The sequence below is a fragment of the Equus przewalskii genome, chromosome 10 (assembly GCF_037783145.1).
Source record: "Equus przewalskii isolate Varuska chromosome 10, EquPr2, whole genome shotgun sequence".
Taxonomy (NCBI): domain Eukaryota; kingdom Metazoa; phylum Chordata; class Mammalia; order Perissodactyla; family Equidae; genus Equus; species Equus przewalskii.
The window spans coordinates 60,452,858-60,475,210 of record NC_091840.1 but is presented as its reverse complement, the minus strand read 5'-3'; the positions used below and the strand labels follow the sequence as shown (position 1 = coordinate 60,475,210).

General features: G+C 51.9%; 1 protein-coding gene and 1 long non-coding RNA gene across 11 annotated transcripts; one reads left to right on the top strand and one right to left on the bottom strand.

The window, feature by feature from the left end:
- Positions 1-260: 260 nt before the first annotated feature.
- FLCN (folliculin) lies at positions 261-21,311 on the bottom strand. 10 transcript variants are annotated; one of them, XM_070563670.1, is made up of 14 exons: positions 19,586-19,631; positions 17,595-17,715; positions 16,591-16,761; positions 14,063-14,335; positions 12,532-12,678; positions 10,987-11,208; positions 9,818-9,978; positions 8,213-8,304; positions 6,309-6,496; positions 4,667-4,780; positions 3,751-3,874; positions 2,459-2,590; positions 2,240-2,345; positions 261-1,516 (listed from the first exon to the last, which is right to left on the bottom strand). In XM_070563670.1, exons 4-14 carry the CDS (start codon positions 14,309-14,311, stop codon positions 1,315-1,317), a joined length of 1,737 nt encoding a protein of 578 aa, XP_070419771.1. In that variant the 5' UTR covers positions 14,312-14,335; positions 16,591-16,761; positions 17,595-17,715; positions 19,586-19,631; the 3' UTR covers positions 261-1,314. The 10 variants fall into 10 exon arrangements, 9 of the variants coding, with proteins under 9 accessions (XP_070419771.1, XP_070419772.1, XP_070419770.1 ...); XM_070563671.1 differs by having other exon boundaries at positions 19,494-19,587; XM_070563669.1 differs by lacking the exon at positions 19,586-19,631 and adding an exon at positions 19,151-19,296.
- Positions 20,018-22,339, top strand: LOC139074173 (uncharacterized). The gene is made up of 4 exons (XR_011523706.1): positions 20,018-21,043; positions 21,137-21,353; positions 21,734-21,965; positions 22,091-22,339. It is a non-coding gene; the product is annotated as an uncharacterized lncRNA (long non-coding RNA).
- The last annotated feature ends 14 nt before the right edge of the window (positions 22,340-22,353 follow it).

The following is a 22,353-nucleotide window of genomic DNA, read 5'->3' as shown; positions in this document are numbered from 1 at the left end:
GCTCCAGGAGCACAGGCACAGCTGCCTGCCGCATGGCTGGCAGTAGGGGATGGGTAGCTGCTACTGTGCTAAGAGCTGGAATTGACCAAAATTAACCACAATTTACCATGCAAGTCTTCCCCTGGAAGATGTAAGCCTTTAACAGACTTCAGAGTTCAGAAACAATTATATCATCACTGGTGTTATTTTAACATATATTTTCTGTGGCTGATGCCAAGAAAATTTTAGGTATCAAACCAATAAAACCATGTAGTCAACAGTTTATAAAAATATAGCTTTATTTTGTTTCAGTATTCTTGCACTGTACACATACCTAGTCATATAAACTTAGTCTTTATGTTAAATATAAATTAAACAAACACAGAAAACCACACACAAATAAGCAAAACTACTGGAAAACCCCTCCAAACCATGAATTCTTCTTAAAAATGTACACTGGGATGATGAAACTGTCTTAAAGCCCCACACTCTAGAAATTGACTTTAGCTGAATGTAAATGTCTAAAGAAGCAACAGAGGGTAAGGTGATACGGAATTACACTCAACTCCACACGCGGGGAGTCACGCAAGTCAGACGGCTCCATCTGACGTTTCAGCAAAGTACCATTTTTGTGTAAAGCAGCTCAGGGCTTCGCCTCAAGTTACAGGGTAATTTCAAAGCAATGCAGGAGAGCGTGGCCAGAAGACTCGGCAGTCACATGGCTTCAGAACATGAATTCCAAAGGATCCAAAGATGAGGAAAACATCCACTCCACCCATGAAAGCCTCTCCCAGGGCCCTAACTCAAAACCAGATTACCACAAATGCCTCAGGATCACCACACGTCCTGAAAATTTACAACTGTAGCAAAATACACACGCACATACAAAACCTGGAAAACTCTTGCTGAATTTCAGAATAGAAAGGTTAGAACATTAACCTTGAGAGAGAACACAATGTTGTGGCTAACACACCAAAGTTGGGACTGGCCTGACACGTTTCTCTATAAATTCTGAGTTCATGAGAAGCATGAGATGCAGTTTTCCTTATAGTCTTCTTTGATAGGGGTGCACAGATGCAAGGGAGTCTCCCACCGCCCTCTTCAGGGCTGGAACAACTCAAACAGCTTGTGGGATGGTGCCAAGAACACCAGGCCCAAACCCACACAGAGGGCAAAGTTCAGCCCCAACGGTTTCCATTCCTGGCTAGGAGACAGCTCCATACCAGGACTTCAGAAACAGAAAGACAGCCTATCACTGCCATCAGAGGCCAGTCTCTGAGCTCATCATCACCACTTCCCAGAAGGTGCACACAGACACAGACTCCCACGGTGGGGTCAATTACGAGGCTCTGAGGCTGAGGGGCTTCGGACTGTGGACATGAGGTGTGACTTGTAGGTTTTGCTCAGACCTGTCATCCAGAACTTGAGCAGCTTGACATTGTCCTCCTCAGATGCTCCGAGGATACTCAGGAGCTTCTGCGTGTCCTCTTTGGGTCGACTGTCCACCTTGGTGAATTTAAAAAGGACCTTCACTTTGCTGTAAAAAAACAAAAACAAAACACTCAGATACCACAGCACAATCCCCAGAGTTCTGGTCCCGGGGCCTAAATGGCTTCCGACCAGCCCAGCTCTGCAAGTGGAGCTGGAATTCACACATCGAGAAGAGACGGCGCGGCACAGCGGCAGCTCACACCTGCACGCTTCCGACCCTCTGCTTGGCCCGTCAGTTCTAATTCTGGGGGATACGGCCAGCGCATCACAACGGGGAGAAAAAAGGAAAGAAAAATTTCCTTAAATTCATGACAGAAACTGGTTGCTCCTAAGCTTCACTATATTATTTGAAATCACGACGACGTTTGACTAAATTTGACAAAAAATTACTACAATGGCAGGAGGAAATAAAGTAGCTTGCTTTAATAAAAAGGGACTGTTACCTGACTTTCAGATTTTTACAGGTAACTAAGCAGCAAAAATAAGCGCTTCCCTCCATCAGGGAGGAAAGCACCACCCCACCCCACAGAGGAGCAGCCTGAGGCTCGGGGCACTGGGCCACCTGCTCAAGGTCACCCAGTAAATAACAAGTGGCAGAGCTGGATTGGAACTCACGCTCTTAACTTCTACTCTACGCTGCCTCTCCCAGTGGCCACGGCCCCACCACTTTTTCTGGAGACAACTTCTAGTTTTCCTCCACAGAACACACTGCTGTGGCAGCCGTGACCCCGTCAGAAAGACCCTAGGAGCCAAGGCAGTGAGTGCTTACTTCATCCACTCTTCCTTGAGGCAGACGAGGCACTGGTCGACCACATCCACAGACAGATTCTGGTTGGTCAAAGCAGCTTCCATCTTGTTCAGGATAGTGGGGCCCACTGGGAGCAAGAGCGGGGCAGAGGAGCACGGGGAGGTCAGCACAAGGCGGGCGAGAGGCGCTCTTCCTCCCGCTCTTGCTCTAGTGAAAGGCAGCACCCTCAGCCGCACCCACCTCGGTCTGCAGCTACAGGGCTTCCACTGGTCACCACAAACTCATACTTGCTGAGAGACTGGTCATCCTCACACCCGACGGGGTGGAGGCTGGAGCGTGTGGCTGTGTGGACTTCCACTATGACAGCAAATTCTGTGGCAACACAAAACACACTCTTCACCCCCTTAACCAGCCCACCTAACTGTGCCGCTCCAAATTCTCTCAGATCAACCAGGGAAAAAGCCTGGTCTCCTGAGAGTAACGCTTGGGCACTTACAACCTTTTGTAGTTTATTTGTGAACAGAGTTAAGGGTTAACTTTTGCCTCAGTTAAATTAACAATGTCTTACATTACAACAACTACTAATTGCATTACGTGCTTCAATTCACTTGCTACTAAACAGCCCTATGGGAGCCATCCCACTATTACCCCCATTTTATAGACAGGGAATCAGGTTTAGAGAAGCTAAGTGACTTGCCCCAAGGTCACACAGCTAGTTGTGGTAAGAATTTCAAGCCCATCCCTGAAACCAGAGCCTATGTTCCAAACACTACCCAGAAAGGGCACGGCCTCTCGGGGCCTCAGGGCTCAGCCTGGGCGCCGAATGGAGTGGTGGCTCAGGGCTGCCGAGCGCCAAACGCTCTGCCGCTCAATCTTGCGACTGCCTCTGAGCACAGTGACTGCCTCTCACAGAGAGCGCAGCGCTCAGAAGTTACTGACCTGCCTGCGGAGGTGGAATCTGCACCCAGGCTGACTCCTGGACTCCCCAAACCAAAAGGTGAGGGATGCTAATGAGTTTCCCTGTTCTTTGCCTAGAGGAGTAAGCTCGTCAGTGCTGAGGGCAGAGCAAGGCAGAGAGCCCCAGTGCACTAACGAATGTCAGGATGGGCTTGAGGCATATAAGAGGAAGAAAAAAGTCGGAGGACAAGGAAGCATGACAGGAGAACAATGAGAGGAAAGGAAGACCAGGAGACTTCAGGAACATGGAAGGCACACTTTCACAGTCCAGCGAGCACCAACTCACACTCACAGGATGACGCTATGATCCTCTGACGTCCATTTGCGTTGTTCCCACCCCCAGGACTGTGACCTGCTCCCTACGCCCCAGCAAGCCACCCTTACTATGAGGTTGTCTAGTCAACCTTCGCCCATTTTAAAAACAGAGGCCCGATGCCACTGGGAGAGCTGGTCCTACAATGTGGGTCCTCCTGCCTCCAAGGCCAGCAGCCAACGTCCTTGAATCTACAGCTAAGCTCCAGTTCCACTTCTGAGCCCTGAGGTGCGGGGACAGACTAGACAGGAAAGGCACGCACCTGAGGACAGCACGTGGGAGGGGATCTGCACCTGCGGGCTGAGCCCCAGGAAGTTGCAGCGGTAGGCCTCCTCATACTGGCTGCTGTAAGGGATGATGCGCACACAGCCCACCGGCAGCATGGTCTAGAGCGGACAGAGCGACTGAGAACGACACCAGCTGGAACACCTCCCCCATCTCCATCACCCACACCCCGTGCGCCCTCTGCAGCTCAGTTCAAAGCCCGTCTCCTCCCAGAGGGTGTCCCTGGTGACTCAACCCCATGGGGTCTCTCCCGCTCAGCCCAACTCTCATCCTGGCAATCGGTCATACACGACCGTGCTGCCTCTTGCTCTGCGGGATTACTTCTTATATTACGCTTTGACTTCTCAGATGTAAGTCTCTTCCCTTATCCCACAAAGAGACTGTAAGTTTCTTGAGAGATTATCACACTTATTTTGTGCCCTCAGAGGCCTAGGCAGACGGCAGGTACGCACACACTTTCTGATGACTTAAATACGTCAGAGGCAGACCCAGGCCCTGGCATCCACTAACCCTCCGGGATGGAGACAGCGTGCTACACCTGCATCCCACCCAACCGGGAACGCTCTGTGCAAAGGAATGCAGCGACCCAGACCTGCTTCCACAGCACCCGTGACACTCTCATGGCTTCTCAGAGGGGGTCAGAGATTGGGGAGAGGCAGAGAGACTTAGTTATCTATCAGGATAACACAGACTCCTTCCACCAGAAATAAAAAACCATCAACGACTGCCACTTTTAAGTGGAGAAAAAACACAGATCTTAGATTCGGGCATGAACCTTGTTGGCACTGAGCCACTGACGCATCATACATTCACATCTAAAGTCAGGACTGTTTTAAAACCCACTAGGCAAAGACTGTCCTGCTACAAAACACATGAGAAAGAAGAACTCTTACCCGAAGAACTTCAAACGCTGACTGGACAAGGTCTGCATCTCGACTTTTCCAGATCACCTGGTTCCCCATGAGAACGTGCCAGGCCAACATGCGAAAAGATGGGGCACCCAGGACCTGAAAAATATAGTTCAGTGCTTTCTGCCCTCAATTTTCTTTCCACCTAACTGAATTTATTTGTGTACTCATCAAGAAACTTCTTGTGTCTAGTGAAGGAAGACCGGTCAGGAAAGTCGCTTATCTTCCTGGGGAGGCCGGGTAACTCGCCCAAGGTCAGAAGGAAGCAGGTGAAGTCCCTGGATTTGCACCAAAAGCCTGATCCCAAAGCTCTTGCACACTTTTAGATCTTCTTCCCAATTTTATTTGCAGAAACTTGAAACAAAAGGTAGCTTTCCGCAACATTTCCCTTCTCTCAATACACACACTTTATTCTGCTGAACCATTTCAAAGTAAGCGGCAGGCATCGTGACCCTTCAGCACCCAGGAGAAACAAGGGCCTCTCCTACACGATCTCAACGTTCACCACACCCAGAAAGGCCACACGGACGTAATAAGCCAACGTCCAGAGCCCCAAACCCCTGACAGCGAGCGTCCTTTGAAGCTATTATCCTTTCAACCCAGGAGTCACTCAAGGATCACGACTGCTCTGTTTGTCCTGTCTTTATTCTGCTTTAATCTAGAACAGCCCTCTCCCCACCTCACCTTCTGTTCACTTCCATGACACTGACATTTGAGACAAGTTCAGTCTGTTATCTTATGGCATATAAACACGGCCAAAAAATTAAAAAAATAAAGAAGACTACAATACTACATTTTACCAAACCTCAACAGTCTCAAAGTCCTCCTCCCTCCAAAGGAATTCAAGATTCCTTCCAAATTCAGTCCACATGAGCAATCAATAAGGATGATTTCAGCCAAACACATGATTTTGATGGATGAATGTTATTCACCCAGAAGTCCCTGCATCTGCCATTAAATCAGTCTTTACTCCACTTTCCAAAATAGAAATAGTTGCTGATAAAATTCATGCTCATTGTAAAAGTAAATACTGAAAAATATAAAAGGGGACAATCTGTCCTCATCATCTAGTGACCCCTTCCCCCCATGTGACCAGATCTCCCTGTGAGACTTCTGTCTTTGGTGTGGATAGATAAATACCCCAGCACCACCCTATACAACAGACTGCATGCGTGCTTTCTTGCACTTAATGACATTCCATTGTTGGGATGTAATTACTATGACTGGACATTCAGAATGTTTCCAATTTTTTGTAAGAATGGCATAATTTTCAATTTCCAAAGCACTAGGCTGCATGCAAACCAAGAGGACTGTTCAATTCCTTCAGAAGGTTCTAGAATGATAAGATTAGAGGACCATGAGAAACCAACCATCCAGGCCTTTATTGAAAGGAAAGACCTAGGTCATCACTAAAAGGAGAGCGCTGATCCTACGGCTCAGACACCCCACATGCCCACCACTGTCTCCAGCTACCCACCAAGAAGGTTCTTAGTTTCTCCCAGACAACCAGTCCCTGCTGGGACCTGAAGAGAACAGGCCCAAAGGCAAAGTGTGCTGGAGATGAGTGAAAGGAGAGGATCGGGCTCTTCTGAATTTCTGATTGGGGCTCTGCCCCACCGCTGCCTACCTGCCTCATGTGCCGAAGGGACCTAAAGACAGACAGCTTTCGCGGCTGCCAGTTTCCGCAGTCTGAAAGCAGGGAAGAATCCGTTGGGCGCTTGGTCAGCTCCCGCCCTTCTGCACCCTCCGGCAAGACAGGGGTTTTTTCCTCTTCAGCCTCAGAGTTGTCCCAACTTTCTGATTCCTCTTCTAAGTCTGCAAGACAGATGACAAAGACAGTTACAAAACGTGCCGCCCCTGGATTCCTTCGTTGCCCGGGGGCAACAGTCTCATTACATGACCACTTCAGCCCAAGGCATCTCTGGTCAAACCCTCACTGGTTTCTGGTTTTGGACAGCTGTCGCTACCACTTGTTGCCCTCAGCACCTGGGGGGTGGAGGCAGGAGGCTGGGAGGGCTCAGGCTGCTGTGTCCTCACCCCAGAGCCTCGCCCTGCATTGTGAAGCACACACCTGCAGGACTCCGAGCTGTTCACCGTCAGTGGGAAAATTCAAACCGACGATAAGAACGGCGACAGCTCAGCTCGTCGTCACTGACGGCGTCCTCGGTCAGGCTCTCTTCTGAGGGCCTCCACGCCCCACTGCACCTAATCCTCTCAACTGTCCGGAGGCCAGTACTACTCTCCCCACTTTACAGACACAGAGATACATGTTATTTCAACTAATCTTCATGACAACCCTCACAAATGAGGACATCTTCACTCCACGACACAAGTGAGGCTCACAGGGAAGGGCCTTGCCGGTGCACACAGAACACACGAGAGCAGCAAAGCCAGGACCCAAAGCCAGGTCTGTCTAACTCCAAACTGTGTGCTCCACACCCCTACACTCACCTTCTTTGTGACCGAATACAACCCAAGACACGACAGCAAGCCCTGTATGCCTGCTTCTCCCTCTCCTAAAACGGACAAGATTACTTGGCAGGTCCTGATATACTTGGCTCTCTGCGTAAGTAAATCCCACCAACAGACGACCCTTGCCACCTTCACTACCCTAGACATTTGTAATCACTACGATAATCAACGGGTCCAGGGTCAACCGATCCATGAGGATGCGAAGGTGGACTGCAAAGTCTGGTCTTTTCTGAGCATGTTCTGCTCTTGCGGGAACTCCACTCCCCTTTTCTCTACTCAGGAGAGCATGTTTGAATGCAATGTATGTGAGTCATTTGACTCTAAGAATAACCCTGACGCAGCTCCAACTTATGAAGAAGGTCAGTCATTCACACACTCAAGTGTGTCAAGCATTATTAGTAACAAACTACACACAACACGCATCACAAGTTTGGTTCACCCTACTCCACAGATGAGACCATGGACCTAGATCACTAAACATCGAATCGCCTCCAAGGGAAAAGTACAGGCAGGACGGAGAGCAGAGGTTCCTGGGCTGGTGTCCACCACAGCAGAATCCCTGGGAAGTTACTGAAAACACGGGCCCCTGGGCCCAGATGTGGGGATCTGACACGAACCTGGGGAGGACTGCCGAGGCCGCAGGGACCTCTGGGAACCACTGCCCTGGACGGAAACCTTGGGAAGCGAAGCGTAACCTTTTACTGCTGAAGAGCAGAGACTCAGGGACACTGCCTAGGAAGGCCAAGCACTTGGTTCTCACAAAACAAGAGAAGAAAACCTTCCAGCGAGCCTCTCCGCAGACTGACAGCTCTAAGAGTGGATTTTCCCAACCTGCCCAGTAACGGACTCTCTCATGTGACTGTAAGGAAATGAGACAGGAAATCACAATACAAACACCCAGATTAAAGGGCAAGCTTCTGCAGATGCTCCTCCCGGGGTTATTCATCCCAGGGCCCCCTGCATCAGCTCTTTCCGCTGGAACAGGAGTGTTCAGTGGCTGCGAGATGGCCCGACAGGCACCGCAGGCAAAGGGTCCGGCACAAACACCTCCCAGCTCACCCGCAAGCTTCTCCATCTGGACCAAGGTGTCCTCGGTGGGCGCGCCCTCCAGGAGCTTCTCAGTCAGCCGGCTGCCGCACGCCTTCAGGAGCCTGGAGAACAAAGTGCCATCGACGAAGTATTCTCGCCAAAAGAAAAACTGAACCTGACGCCAATCAAGCCTCTTGATCTAACTACCAGTTTACGGAATAATACGGATATAAAAGAATGTATGAGCAATGCCACGAGGATACAGTCAGCCAAATCCAAAAGGGGAATTCTACTGGACAAATGACCCAAGTCCTCCAACAAAAGGCCCAGGAAAACCAGGGGTGGGACACAGGACAAACTGCCTCAGACTAAGAAACTCGGAACCACCTACGCACTGCACATTGGTGCATAGTCCCAATTCACAAATCATTTCTGAGGCAAAGTGAGAAAAGTGCACATGGATTAGGTTGGATGATACTAAAGAATTAGTCCATTTGCTCGGGCATGATCATGGTTTAATGGTTGAAACGACACAACTAAAATTTACTTTAAAAATATTCTACGGACAAAAAATGGGAAAGGTGAAAAAGCAGCAAAATGTTGATAACTGCAAAAGTTGGAGGATAGGGTGTGTAGTTCACCATACTGTTTATTCCACTTTGGGTCTGTTTGAAAACCTCCCTAATAAAAATGATTTAATTTCACGACAGGAGGAATCCTGTCAGGTGAGGAAGACAGAACTTTCTCTCTAGTCCGCAGGCCCTCAGGAGATGCACTCAAGGATGAGTATCTGAGGAGCTTCGTCCACACCAGGCCCTGGTCTAGACAGCGAGACCCTAGACTTCAAGCTGACGCTCTGGAGAAAGGAGAACTGGGGGGACTCTTTGGAAGGACTGTATCTTGCAACAGGAGGAACAGAAAATAATTCGTGGCCAGAGGGCAGAGTGGCGGTGGTTTTCAAGTATATGCACAAATTTGTTGACAGTTCTCCCTTCAAAAGATGAATACTAATCCTCTCCTCCTGACTAGGCTGGGCTAGTGACACGACACATTTCTAACGAACAGCATGTGCTGGAAGCAGCCATGTGACTGCCGAGGCCAGTTACGAGGCCTTGCAGACCCCACCTCATTCTCTCTTGGATCACTCACTGAGGGAAGTCAGCGCGCATGTCCACATGGCGAGCAGCTGAGGCTTCCTGCCCACAGCTGGCACCAACTTGCCAGCCCTGTGAGGGAGTCAACCCTTCAGATGACTGCAGCCCCAGCTGACAAAAACTCCTGAGAACCAGGGTCAGAACCACCCAACCAAGCCACTCTCTAATTCCTGATCCCCAGATGCCACGTGGAATACATGTTTACCAATTTCCAAGAAAGGGAGGTGATCACTGGTCTTGGTATGGGAATAACATTTTAAAAATGTCACTGGGAAGTCAGTTCCACCCAAATACCTCTTCCACACACTTGGGGGAAGACGCCTAGAGGAAGAGAAGGCTGCCGCCCAGGTCAGGGCTCACCAACAAGCACACACCATGGAGGCACCCAGGGGATGTCGCCCCAAATTCGTGCACAACCCAACTAACACACTGTGACTGCTCTTATTCCCACAGTGGCTAAGAGACCTGAGAATCTCGTTACCAAGCAAAGGAGGTGTGAAGGCATGCCCACAAGTTGTCATCGCTTGTCAAGGACGTCAGTGAACGGGCGGCGTTACCATTCCTTTGGTGCAGGAATGGCGTAAAAGCCGTGTTCATCCTCTGGGCACGCTGTGGGCACCCAAACTGCTCCGCTTCAAACACCTAGAGGCAAAAGGAAGCGGTAGCCCTTTAACAAAACAAAACCAGCGGAGCAGCCCAGCTCCAGCTCGCTCACAGCCACCGTCATGAATCCTGCTGCTGAAGACTGTCCCATTCTGCTCCCTTGATGCAGAGGACAGAGAGTGCCGCCAGTCTCTTAACTCCAAACAAGTGGTTTTGCTTCCCCAGCTGGATTAGAAGCCGCCTCAGAAGAGGACTCGGTTAAGAATTTCTCTGTGCCTGCTCGTACCCGCTCCTACACGCAGCTCATTAAGCACTTGAGGGGACTCTGGCAACGTGCGCTCAAGGTGGTCGTGAGCGTTGTTCTCCACGTGATTTCCAGTCCTCCCCTGCCAGGCACGAGGAGCCTTTCACTACTCAGGCCCTGCGTGGGTGGGACATGTGACCCATTCTGGCAGTGAGGGGAGAGGGAAATGAGGCCCTCCAGTACCCTCCAGGCCTCCAGCAGGCAAGTGAGCTACATTCCAACCCGGTCGCTGCTCCACCCGCTGGGATGAGAACGAACAGCTCCCCTGCTTCCCTGGAATGGCCAGAGGACACGAACAAGAAACAGACATTGTGGCTTCAAGCCCCCGAGGTCTGAGGACTGCCGCAAGGGATAGCCTAGCCCAGCCTGAGAGATGCAACGCCACAGCTGGGGGTCTGTGTTAGGTGGTGGATCCACAGCACGACTAACAGACAGGCTTCTGAAACGAAGATCAGAGGAAGCAAAAACACCAGGGATAAAACCAGGGCATCGGAATGAAATAAAGCAGCCAGAGCAGAGCAAGAACCAGGACAACAACGGACTCGAGAGAGACCAGGAGAGCAAGCAGGACCAACTGACTGCCAGGCTTGTGACCACAACCTTGACTCTGAAGCCAGGAGACTACAATTCAGACAGAGCGGCTGCCACAGGACCAAGAGGTAACAAAACTGCTCACGCTCTTGCCCTTCTTCAGTGTCAAGCTCCCCCCCGACTGCTACCGTTCGCCCTTTATGTGGCCTCACCTTGAGTGCCTTGCCCTGGAGTTCATCGATGATTCCTCGGATCTTCCCAAGCAGGAAGGGCCAGGAGTTGATAAGGTAGATGCGGTCCATCATGATGGCGATGATGCTGTACCAGCGCTGGAAGCCCCTGGCCAAGCTGTCTTTGATGAAGAAAGTGTGGCTGAACACGAACCCATGCTGCTCATCCCCAAAGAAGATGGGGCCTTCGCGGCCAGGGCAGACCTGGGACGAAACAACAGCCACTCCAGAACACAGTCCTCTCCTCGCTTCAGCGAGACAAAGTCAAACCCTCCTTCTCAGACTTCTTTTTGCACTAACTAGCCAGCACTAATTACAGGCAGAGTGGGAAGGGTGGGGATGAGAGAGAAAACTTTGCTCTCATCTGCTCCTGGGACCAAACTTTCTAAAGACAATGTTTGTTGTCATAAATGCAAAGGCCAGTAAAGTAGGTTCATTACTTTTTCTACCTTGAGCATAAATAACACCTCTACAAATATATCTATCTTGGACTCAAATTTGCCAATGTAAATCATCTGGAATATACTGCAGAACGGGTAGGTCAAAATTGCCACTGCAGAGTCCATATAATAAAGTTTGCATACTTTATTTGTAGGAGAGAACTCAGGTCTCCCTCATGACATATTCGCTCCCGCTTTACACACAGCTCCATCAGACATGATAATCTGCGAGCAGATTAGCAGCAGGAAATCAAAAGGAAGGAAACTGCTGAAGGTTGACACACAGTGACAGTAAGTGAGAACTAACAGTGAGAGAGCTTAGCATGTCTACCCAAGTGGGCACAGCTACAGGAAGTTTCAGTCACCGGACTATGAGTTCTTTGTGACAGATAGAAACATATAAGCTAAGACTCAAACTCAACAACTGCAGCCATATAGTTTAGAAACAAATCAGTTCACTCTTCAGTAGGTTCTGAGAGCACGTGATGGATCACTGAGGCTTGTAATGATGCTTGAGACAAAGACAAATGTGATGTTTGATATGGTGACCTACACATCCTTGGAATATTTTATATCTTAGAAACATGTCCAGGGCTGGCCCCGTGGCTGAGTGGTTAAGTTCGTGAGCTCTGCTGCAGGCGGCCCAGTGTTTTGTTGGTTCGAATCCTGGGCGCGGACATGGCACTGCTCATCAAGCCACGCTGAGGGAACGTCCCATACGCCACAACTAGAAGGACCCACAACGAAGAATATACAACTATGTAGCAGGGGGCTTTGGGAGAAAAGGAAAAAAAATAAAATAAAATCTTTAAAGAAACATGTCCATGAGGAATGGACGAATAAAAGTTTGGTTCTTAAAATGATAAGCTAACAAACATTTAGAAAACTAGAGGCCAGTACAACTTATTCTGGAATTCTGGCTCACTGAGGCTGCCCAGTGCTCCTGGCTCACTGACCTGCCCGTCTTCATGACAGGACTGCCTTCTGTCTTCCTTCCCATGACCAACACTGAACTTGCTCAGGGCGTCCTGGAGTGTGTGGGACAGTCCACAGAGAGCTCCCCCACCCCAGAGTCCCACGTGCTCACCTCACAGCTCAGGCTCCGCACACAGGCCTGGCGGACAATGCTGAAGAGCTGGGGGTGGTTGGGGTGCTGGTGACTGACATATTTAATCGAGGTCTCCTTATCGTGGCTGATATACCCAGGATGCCCTGCAGCAAGTGACCGGCAGCCCTGCCCACGAGAAGGAAAACCAAACCAGTTATTCGGGAAGCAGGCGACACATTTTCTTACTCTTATGCAAATGTGAAATTCAATCTGTTTTCTATTACAAAAAAAAAAAAAAAAAAAACTGGCTACCAGAGTTATACTTATCTGAGGACAGCAATGTTTCCTGAACAGGAAAACCAGGATCACAAAGGCTATCAGAGGGTCTGAGGAACAGATGTAATCTACCGAGCACTTAGGTACCAGGTGTTACAAAGACCTCTACAGACATCATCTCATTTAATCCAAAGTGCAACCCTATGAGATACTCACAGAGAGAAGCCCCATCTGACAGAAAGCAAAGCTCAGTCCCTGAGCTGCAAAGGGGCTCACACAGGGCTCTGTGCTGGCCTCTGTCCTTGGTCCTGACACAACCACGCACCGGGGCCCAGGAGCATGCCACAGGCTTCAGAGTTGTTGCAGCAGCCTGAGACCAAGCTCAGAGCCCCTGCTCTGGAGAGTGGACTGGACTGGCAGTCCTGGCTGCTGCCCCTCTGGAGCCACTGTCACACTGGTGCTGAGGTTTGCGTCCTGGAGGCTGCCCGCACCCTGGGACTGTACACAAGAGAGCACTGAGGCAAGCCCTGGCCTGCGGGATGTAGGACTCCTCCCACAGCATTCAGCTCAAGGACTCTCCTCCAGGAGGCTCCCTGCCCAGCCCTCCTTCCTTCCTTCCTCTCCATTGCAGGTGTCAGACTTGTTCACAGCCAGAAGGCTCTCCCACCTTCTTCTCTCACCCTCTTGATTCTTCACAGGTGTTTCCAGCAATAAACCAACGTTGTGCACATCGTCTACTTCTCAGAGGAACCACACTAAGGCAGCTGGATTCCTGTTCACACTGGAGTGGCAGGTCCAACTCCACCTCTGATTTTGGGTCCCATCCCAGGTCCTTCACATGAAGAAGTGGCCTAGTGAGGGAACTTAAGCTCCATTCCCCAGAGCTCACGATGCAGCACAAAGAGGAACACCCAGGACCCTATGAGGAGGAGACTCCCCAAGAACACTGGACTGAGGGAATTGGAGCCCAGGACGGGCCAGCATGTGAACACGAGTGTGTGGAGGGGACGGATGAAAGGCAAACATGACGGTGGCAACTACTGGCAAAGAGTGGCCTGAAAAAGCTAAAGCTGGGGCGAGGGGAAAGGGCTAACGGACATAAAGAGAAGCAGATACATTCCACGGGGCCCACAGAGAACGGTCTGCACACATCACCTTAAGACCACACCTCTGTGAGGGCACCCTCACTGCACCACGGGGCCTCCTGTCCACTCCCCCAGGAGGCCACACACACAGCATAGGCATGAGCCCCTGTAGAGAGAGAAACATCCCCAACATCAAGAGAGACACTTGCCTCGCACATGTCTGACTTTTTGGGTCCCGGGCTGCTGGACTCAGTGCTGGCCCCTTCTGCGGGGCTGTGGGCACGGATCCGACTGCTCATCTGAATGCCGCCTTCCTCCTCCTCAGCCTGCTCGCCCTGGCCGGGGCTGTCCCCAGTCCCAGCGCCTTGTGGAAGTGGGGCATGCAGGACTTCTGTGCAAAACAGAGTGCGGGGGCCGTGGAGCTCGCAGAAGTGACAGAGAGCGACGATGGCATTCATGGTGCTTTGGGGACGGCACAAGGCCTGCATGGGGGGAGGAGGGGAAACACCATCAGCTGGTCAGCGCGTGTTCACACCACAGAACTTGCCAGCAACTCTGAAGAACGTGAACTGGGCAGGTGTTGTCAACAGGTTTCCTGTCTAGGTGAGGCAGGTGACCTAGCCAGGTGGCACTGGCTGAGCACCTACTCTGCGCCAGCGCTGCATCAGGTGCAGGGGAAACAAGACAGACAGACAGACATGGTCCCTGTCCACAGCGAGTTACAATAGAGAAGGGAAATGGAATTCAATGGTCACACAGAAAACCGTTCAGTTAGAACCAGACAGGACTGCGAGGCAGACAGAAGGGAACACACACACAAGTGACGATGCAGCAAAACCCACCAGAGAGGCTGAGCCCTCCCAACATGCTGGGTGACGTCTCAGGTGACGCGATGCTGCCTCCCAGAGCTTACCTTCTAGGAGGGGAGGGACCATGAGAAACTGCTTTGTCTCGCACGTGATACCTTAGGAAGGGAAGTGCAGCGGGTCCAGGGCAGAGAATCAGTGGAGGTGGTGGGACATGGTGTTGGACACAAGGGCTCCCCGAGTGAGAGCTGAAGAAACGGAAGGAGCCGTGGAGGGCTAAGGAGGGGACACAACTGGGGGCCTGAGCATCTGCAGAGTTGGGGGACAAGGGCAGAAGACTAGGAGGAGGTTTTTTTCAGAGGTTGGAGAGCCTCTGGTGGATTCTGATGAAAAACCGTTTGAATCTTACTTTAAAAGGAGCATTCTGGAGCTGTGCAGAAAACAGACTTCAGTAGCGAGGGTAGAGCAGGGAACCAGTTGAGGCATTCCCACCGTTTCACGTAAGAAGAGAGGTGGCCTGGGTTAGGATGGGCAGTGGAAGGTGGTGAGGAATGTCAGATTGTGACTGCGTTCCCAAGGCAGAGCCATCAGACTCTGCTCATGCATGGGCTGTGGAGCGTGAAAGAGGGAACAAGGCTCTCTGGCCCAGTAAGAAAGGGCTGTGGAAGACAGGAGGAAGAACAAGTGGGGAGGAGGCCAAGAGCCGATGCCTAGTAAGCCTCCAAGTGGAGACGGTGACAGGAAGTGAGAGATGAGTGCGGCAGTCAGGGCTGGGTGGGATGGGAGTGCCTCAGCAGAGCCTGGGGCCCTGCAAAACTGAGACATGGAGGGGAGGAAGAGCTGGCCAAGGTGACAGAGAATGACAGGCAGTGAGGCAAACTCCAGTGTGGCCCCAGAGATCATGTGAGCAAAATGCAACTCAGGAGAGAAGCCAAGTCCTGGAGGAGGCAGCTGGGTATGGGACCCAGCGCAAAAATGGAAAGCTGGGCTTGGGCCACAAGTGGGGCAGCTTATCTATCGTAAGGGAGGCAGAGCTGGGGATGTGGACACAGACACAAGCATCCTACGGTTGCGAGAATCAAGGAAGGCTTTTAAAAGGGAGGCTGTGTCCACTGCGCTCTCGAGGGCAGAGGAGGTCTGGAAACACGAATCCAAGAGCAAAGCCACAGAGGTGGGACAGCAACAGCCCAGCTTACCTGACGTGTGTGACAGAGGAGGGCCTGGAAGCTAGGCTAAAGAGGGAACATGTATTCTCCAGACCCATGCTGTCCAATACAGTAGCCATGAGCCATATGTGGCAACTCGGCTTAATGAATTAAAATGAAAAGCCCTGTTCCTCAGTCTCACCAGCCACGTTTCAAGCGCTCACTGACCACATGTGGCCCATGGCCCCCATTTTAAAAGGCAGCACAGATCACAGAACATTTCCAGCATCACAGGGAGTTCTGGAGACAGTCTTGCTCAAAACAATGAAGAACCATTTAAGTTTCTGAATGTCTGACTGAATAGTAGACACTGGCCAGGATCCAAACCTTCTTCTCTTTTGGGGACCCTGTCCCCCATTACGGAGCCAAAGAAAGCCAGACATCCTCTGTCCACACCCCCTTGTAGGCAGGCACAGGCATGACCACAGCTTGGCCAGGCAGAGGTACGTGCCCGGCGCCAAACCTAGAGAAGGGAGGCAAAGCAGCGGACAGTATGAAGACGCCCAGTGGGGGCAAGGAGTCCCCTGGGGGAGTGTGTCCCAGGGGACTAGCGTCCTCAACAACCTGCTCATGGCGTGTCCCTCAACGTGCCCTCGGAGCAGCCTCCCTGCTGGCGGCGGTGCTCAGAGCCTGCTTCTCTGGCCTGCCCACTAACTCTGCCACCCACCTGATGTTTTGCAATCAGCCTCTCAGCTGACACGGCTGCCACTGCACCTGTTCTTATACCTGAGGCAGGGGCTGGAGCTTCAGTGGTTACAGTGGGAATGGCAGAAGCCGACATAAAACAGACATCTGAAGAGAAAGTCAGGCGGGCCAACGGTGAGTCAGGCATGGGGATCAGACAGGATGCCCTGAGGGGTGGCCGGCAGGTATGGAGAGCCAGGGCACGGGGTGTTCCTGGAGGGAGGTGGGCAGGGGGAGAGGAGACAGATAGAGATTGAGAGGCAGGAGAACCTTTGGCTGGAAAGCCCTGAGAGGCCCATGGAGATTCTGGACTGCAGTATCAAAGAAGGGAGGGCAGGGCTGGGGATGAAAGTCTGGAACCGCTCCCACACACCTTGACCTGGCTCGCTCCTCCTCACCGTTCAGCCTCTCCCCGCACGCCCCTTGCTCAGAGAGGCGCCCCCAATCAGTCCACCCAGAACAGCCGCTCACCTCCACCCCCATCACTCTCGCCCCTTCCCCTGCTTTATTTCACTGGAATGAACATTTCCTGAGAGGGCAGACTTTGTCTAGTCTACACCAGTTCGCGACACACAGCAGGCACTAAATTAGTAAGTCTTGGATAAATGAGTGAATTTACAAGCTTCCCATAGAGAGAAGGCAGTTGTCAGAGACAGTGGAGAGCTCATCGAGGGCATCTAAGGGCAGGAGAGGTTCAAAAGCACAAACATGGAGTACGCTAGTCAGAGGGCCTAGTGTCACAGGAGCCAAATAAACCGAATTTAAAGAAAGGGTCGACAGGGCTCACTATGGTGACCTCAAGGGAAATAATGGTTTAAAAAGCTATTGTGGAAGACGGGGTGAGGCAACCACTGATGGAAGAAGGACCTCGGAGGAAGAGGTATCAGGACCCAAAGCAAAGGCAGAGGTGTTAACTCTGGAAAAGGAGGCCGTGTCTCCTTTAAGAGGCATAAAAGGGAAGAGAAGGAAGGTTCCCTCCAGCAAGATACCCACACGAAAGCAGCGCCTGGTCAAGGTTCACCCATCGGCAGAGCATCCGTACGAACCTTTACACTCAGCAGCAGCACAGGTCCACTGTCCCACCTAGACCAGAGCAGGGAGGGCCACCTCCAAACGAGGGAGGCGGCGCAACAGCCGTGATGCTTCAGCTCTAGGACCTGACGTTTTCTAGGTAAAGGGAAAAAAAGCAGAGCTAATTCTAAGAGCAAGGGGCCCGGGGGCGTGAAAACATCTAAGCACCTTACAGCCAGCCTCAAATTAGAACATCATGAGAGAGGACGTGCAGATTCCAGCGGTTCTGCAGGGCTGGGCAGGCCTCTTGCCTCTGAGCAGCAGCTGACACCGCAGCCAAAGTCTCAGCAGAAGTTTCACACCTCTACAGTAGTATTTCCTAAGGACCTCTCGAAATACATTTATATTTAAGTATCTTGTAAGATACAAACATTAAAAATTATAACGCCCCCATCCCTCCAACTCTGGGTGATAAAGGGGCTGCTCTGGCAGCACCCACGTTACGCCAATGTCACCCTCCAAGTTCCTCTCCGCCTCAAATGGGAGAGACCAGGAGTGATGCTGCTCAGCTGCTTCCCAGAATCCAGGACCAACAAGGGCTGCTCTCATGATTAGTTTTGTGGGGTTTTGTCGTTGTTGTTGTTGTTTACAAGAAAAGCACTCCTGTCTGACATGAGTGCCACAGTCCCAGGCAGCCACTGGAAGGCAGTCAGGTAACACTCAGCTCCAGAGTCACACAGACCTACTGGGTCGGAAAGGTCCGTCTCCAGTCCTTACCAGCCGGGTGAGGGCAAAGGTGTTACTTAACCTCTCTCGGCACTACCCTAAAGCTGAGAAACGGAAGCCAAACGCCCCCTCGCAGAGTTCACCACTCCACGGGAACCAGACATCTGGGGAGCACGAAATCAACCCCTCATTCACCCCGATTCCAGCCTCGGCCAGATGTCTGATGAAAGAACAATCTGGTTCGAGTACGGCTAACATTTCCTCCTTTCCAGCAAACTTTGTAGAATCCAAAGAAGAAAAAGAAAGCTCCTCCTGCCCCACTGTCTCTCAACACTATGCCCCAGGCAAGCATTCAAACACCTCAGAGGCAGGGTCCTTGTCCACCACGTCTCCCGCCCATCGGGCCGAGCCAGCGGCGGCTCGTCTCCCGCAGCGGGGCCTCACCGAGGCAGGCGCCGCACAGAAGCCCGGCGGCCACGTTCCTGGCCACGTTCCACGTCCACCCGGGCGGCACTGTTCCTGCCGACTGCTCCCCGACTTCTGTTTACAGAGCGCTCAACGTACCACACTGAGAACAGCGAACAGTGTCACGTGCCACGATTACTCAATTGTCTGGTGGCACCGTCGGTAACCTACTGCCTCCCGCACTTTCTCCTGGAGGCCCTCCTGCCGCCCTGGATGGACACCAGGGGCGGCGGCAGAACCAGCGCCTCCCCGCCTCCGACGGCTGCGGACGCCCACCCTGGACCCCAACCCACAACGAGCCAGTCCCTGGCTGAGCGTTCCTGCCAGGCGATGAGGCCGCGTCTGACAACACCCACCAACCGGAGAGGAACGGCTCCCGGCCTCCCCGGGGGGCACTGACCTGGGCGCACCGGCTCTCCCTCCTAGGGCCCTCGCAAGGCCGGCCTGGGCCGAGCAGCGCCACAGCGCGCTCCCCCACACCCGGCGGAGGCAGAGGCCGGCGCGGCGGGCCGACGGCACGGGCTCGCGGCGACGCGGGAGGAGGACGCGCCGGCGACGCGGCCCCGGCAGCCGCGAGCAGTGCTCCGCCCCGCGCCCACCCCTGCCCGGCCCGAGGCCCCGCCCGCGTCCGCGCGAGCCTCAGCCGCCGCCCGCGCCCGCAGGGCCCGCCTCTCCGCCCGGGCCGGCCCCCAGCGGCCCCGCAGCCCAGGTCCCCGCCCGGGACCGCCGTCGGCCTCGCGCACCCACGGCGCGGCCTCCTCACGCGCCCGCCCGCTCGCCCGCCGGGACGCCCGCCTGCGCCGCGAGCCCTGGCGCGGGCGCCCGCCGCACTCACCCGCGCCCGCCGCCGCGCCCTCGCCGGCCCGAGCGCGTGACCCGGCGGACCGTACCATCGCCGCCCCGCGGGGGCGCCCCGGCCGCGAGCGCGGCCACTCCCACGCCGCCCCTCGCCCGCGCCCCCACCGACAACTCCGGAATGGTTCCGACCGCCGCGGCGGGGGCCACTGGAGGAAACCATTTCAAGAGGGGGGATGCTTAAGTTTAAAAAGCATTTTTAAAAGAGATTTGAGGGAAAATATAGCCTGCCAGGACTCCACGTCCACACCGAAGAGAAAAAGAAAGAGGACGTCTCCACGTTGTAAAGACGCTGTAATTTCGTTGTCTCCCGTGGGTTTTATAAACTGCCGACGCTCCCTTGCCCGGTGGGACGGCCCGCAGGAGGCGGGGGGCGGCCGTCGCGCGGCTGGGCGGCAGTGCGCATGTGCCTGAAGCGCCGCAGCTCCCGCCCCAGCCTGCGCGCTCGGGTGGCGCGTCCGAGGTGTTAGAAAATGTCAGTTGATGAGTAATAATATTTCTTAAACCTGAGCTCCTGTTGTTCAGTCTGTGTACTCAAAAGTTAAAGTCCCGAGTGCGTGATGTAACGTGGGTACTTAGAGGGAAGAGCTGGAGAGAGGACTCAGCCCGAGCCGGTGCAGAGGCCGCTGGCCCCGCCGCGGAGCCCGGCCCGGCGTCCCGCCTGGGGGCCGCGAAGCCAGGCGACACCCTCAGCCGTCCTCAAGGAGACGTGCGCGGTCTTGTTGTTTTAAGTCACCAGGTCACTTCGTTTGAATTTCCGTGTTGTGAAGAGAGGACACGAGGAAAGGGCGCATTGCACTTCGTTCCCTGCCTCCTTTCCCTGGTGTAAAGACTGAGGAGTGTGTGGGGTGGAGCTGTGAGGTCGGGCACCGCCTTTATGTGTTTAATTATTGTTACCGATCCAGTTCCTCTTGACATTGGACAGCACAGTCTGTTGGCCAGTAAGTCACAAGATAATTTCTGAAGCAAACAACAATAAAAAACCCACGAGTGTCTTGATTTGAAATTCTGTTTTTACTTTTGCCATCAACAGTTCAGACAGTTGAATTGGATTGAGGTTGCAGGATGCTTTGAAAGCCTTCATGGAAAGGTGCAAGAAATGTCTGCAGCCTCCTTGTGTGGCTGTGCCTCTCCAATTTCTAGAAGAAAACATCGTGTCCACGTTTCTCAAAGTGAACGGGATTCACCCTGAAAATGGCCACAGCGACGATTCTGAATACCAGTCTGCTTAACCGACTTCCCCACTAATAAGCAAAGAACTTACGAAACTTTCCAAAATTTTCAATTAGTTACCATAACTTTTAATTTAACAAGGAGATTAATATTTTTTTAATCCAGTTGTATGTTGTATTGCTTCAATCAGGAAGACAGAAAGACTGTTTTTTTCTTTTCCTTTTTTTTTTTTTGTAATCTTGTTTTTTTCCATTTTCTCCTAGTGGTAAGTGGTCTTGAAACTAACATTGACTAACATAGTCAGGTTTTAAGATAACAAAAAAATATCTGTTTCTCCATCTTGTAACTTTAATTCCAGGGTTAACTTCCTCAGTTTGTTGGTGGAGGATGCTGCCTTGCTCGGATTATCCTTATTTCCGTGATAATGGGCTAATAAAGGTCACAGTGGAGGCAGGTTTGTTCGAGGATTGCCATTTTCAGTACAGCTCCGTGTGCATTCAACTGCAGCTGACTCTGTTTACGTCACTGATATCTTTACCCGCACTGCTGGCTTCAGCCAACTACTTCTTTTGGAGGTACTTTCTCAAATAAACTTAGATGCCAATTCCTTGCCTCAGTGAATTGTACCAAGGGTTAATTAAACTGGGCCCTCTCAGAGTATAAACGTTCAAGGACATTCAACAAAAGTGAGAGACATCTTAGAAGTAAGAAAGTGTACCCCGCATTGTCAGTGAAAAAGCGAAGCTGGCAATAACACCTAACAATGCCCAACCAACTGAAATACCATGCTAAACGCAGAGCTTCTGTCCCATAATAGGAATCTTATGAAACGTTCCCAAAAACGGTGGACAACTACTGCCGCGTTTTTCCATCAATGAAATGGGATCAATCAGAATTAAAGATTTCTTGATGCTTGTCTGCCTTCCTACAACTAAACTGAGGCTTCATTGAATAGGTGTGGACAGCTGAGCATCCAGACTGACAGAGTGCTTCAGGGTTACCAGTTGCCAAGACCATGAAGCCACGTGAAGGACAGTCGAGTCTCACTGTGAAATTTCTTGCGGAGGTTTTTAGGTGTACCCCCACCAACATAGGCTGTCACCTCGCTGCTATACAGTACAGTTGGGCTTTATCTTTGAGTCAAACCACCGTGTCCCTGAATCAGTTTTCAGTTTCAGGAAGAAGAGGTATTTTTCATTTGTAAGCAATTGGATCTCATATTTTTAATCACATCTGATTGTTTCAAGGGTACTATGATAGATTCTCTGTTATAAAAAGAATTAATAATCTAAGCTTTCCTTTCTTCCAGCAGCCGAGACAGCAGTTCCTGTGTTTTCAGACGTGTTTAGCAGTTTGGGGATCTGCCCAGCTGCTGAAGGGCAGCAAATAATGGGCCATGTTTCAGAAGGTGGAACTCATGCACAACCTGCAAGTCAGTTTGAGGTTTTAGGTTATTCGACTGTCAACTCTGCAGATAAGCTGTGCAGCCAGTTGCAAGGCAAGAACTAGTAGTAGTCCTGATATTTTCTCTTAATAAAAAGAAAATCACTATTGTTAATTTAGCATTTTTTACCA

Bases quoted from the DNA above. Each gene is read 5' to 3' on its own strand.
- FLCN (XM_070563664.1), bottom strand. From the start codon at position 19,768: ATGGTTTCCTCCAGTGGCCCCCGCCGCGGCGGTCGGAACCATTCCGGA. The intron at 14,336-19,585 runs GTGAGTGCGGCG...CCCCCCATGCAG, and splicing joins GGGCGCGGCGGCGGGCGCGG to GCCTTGTGCCGTCCCCAAAG. The intron at 12,679-14,062 runs GCAAGTGTCTCT...TCTCGTGGGCAG, and splicing joins AAAAGTCAGACATGTGCGAG to GGCTGCCGGTCACTTGCTGC.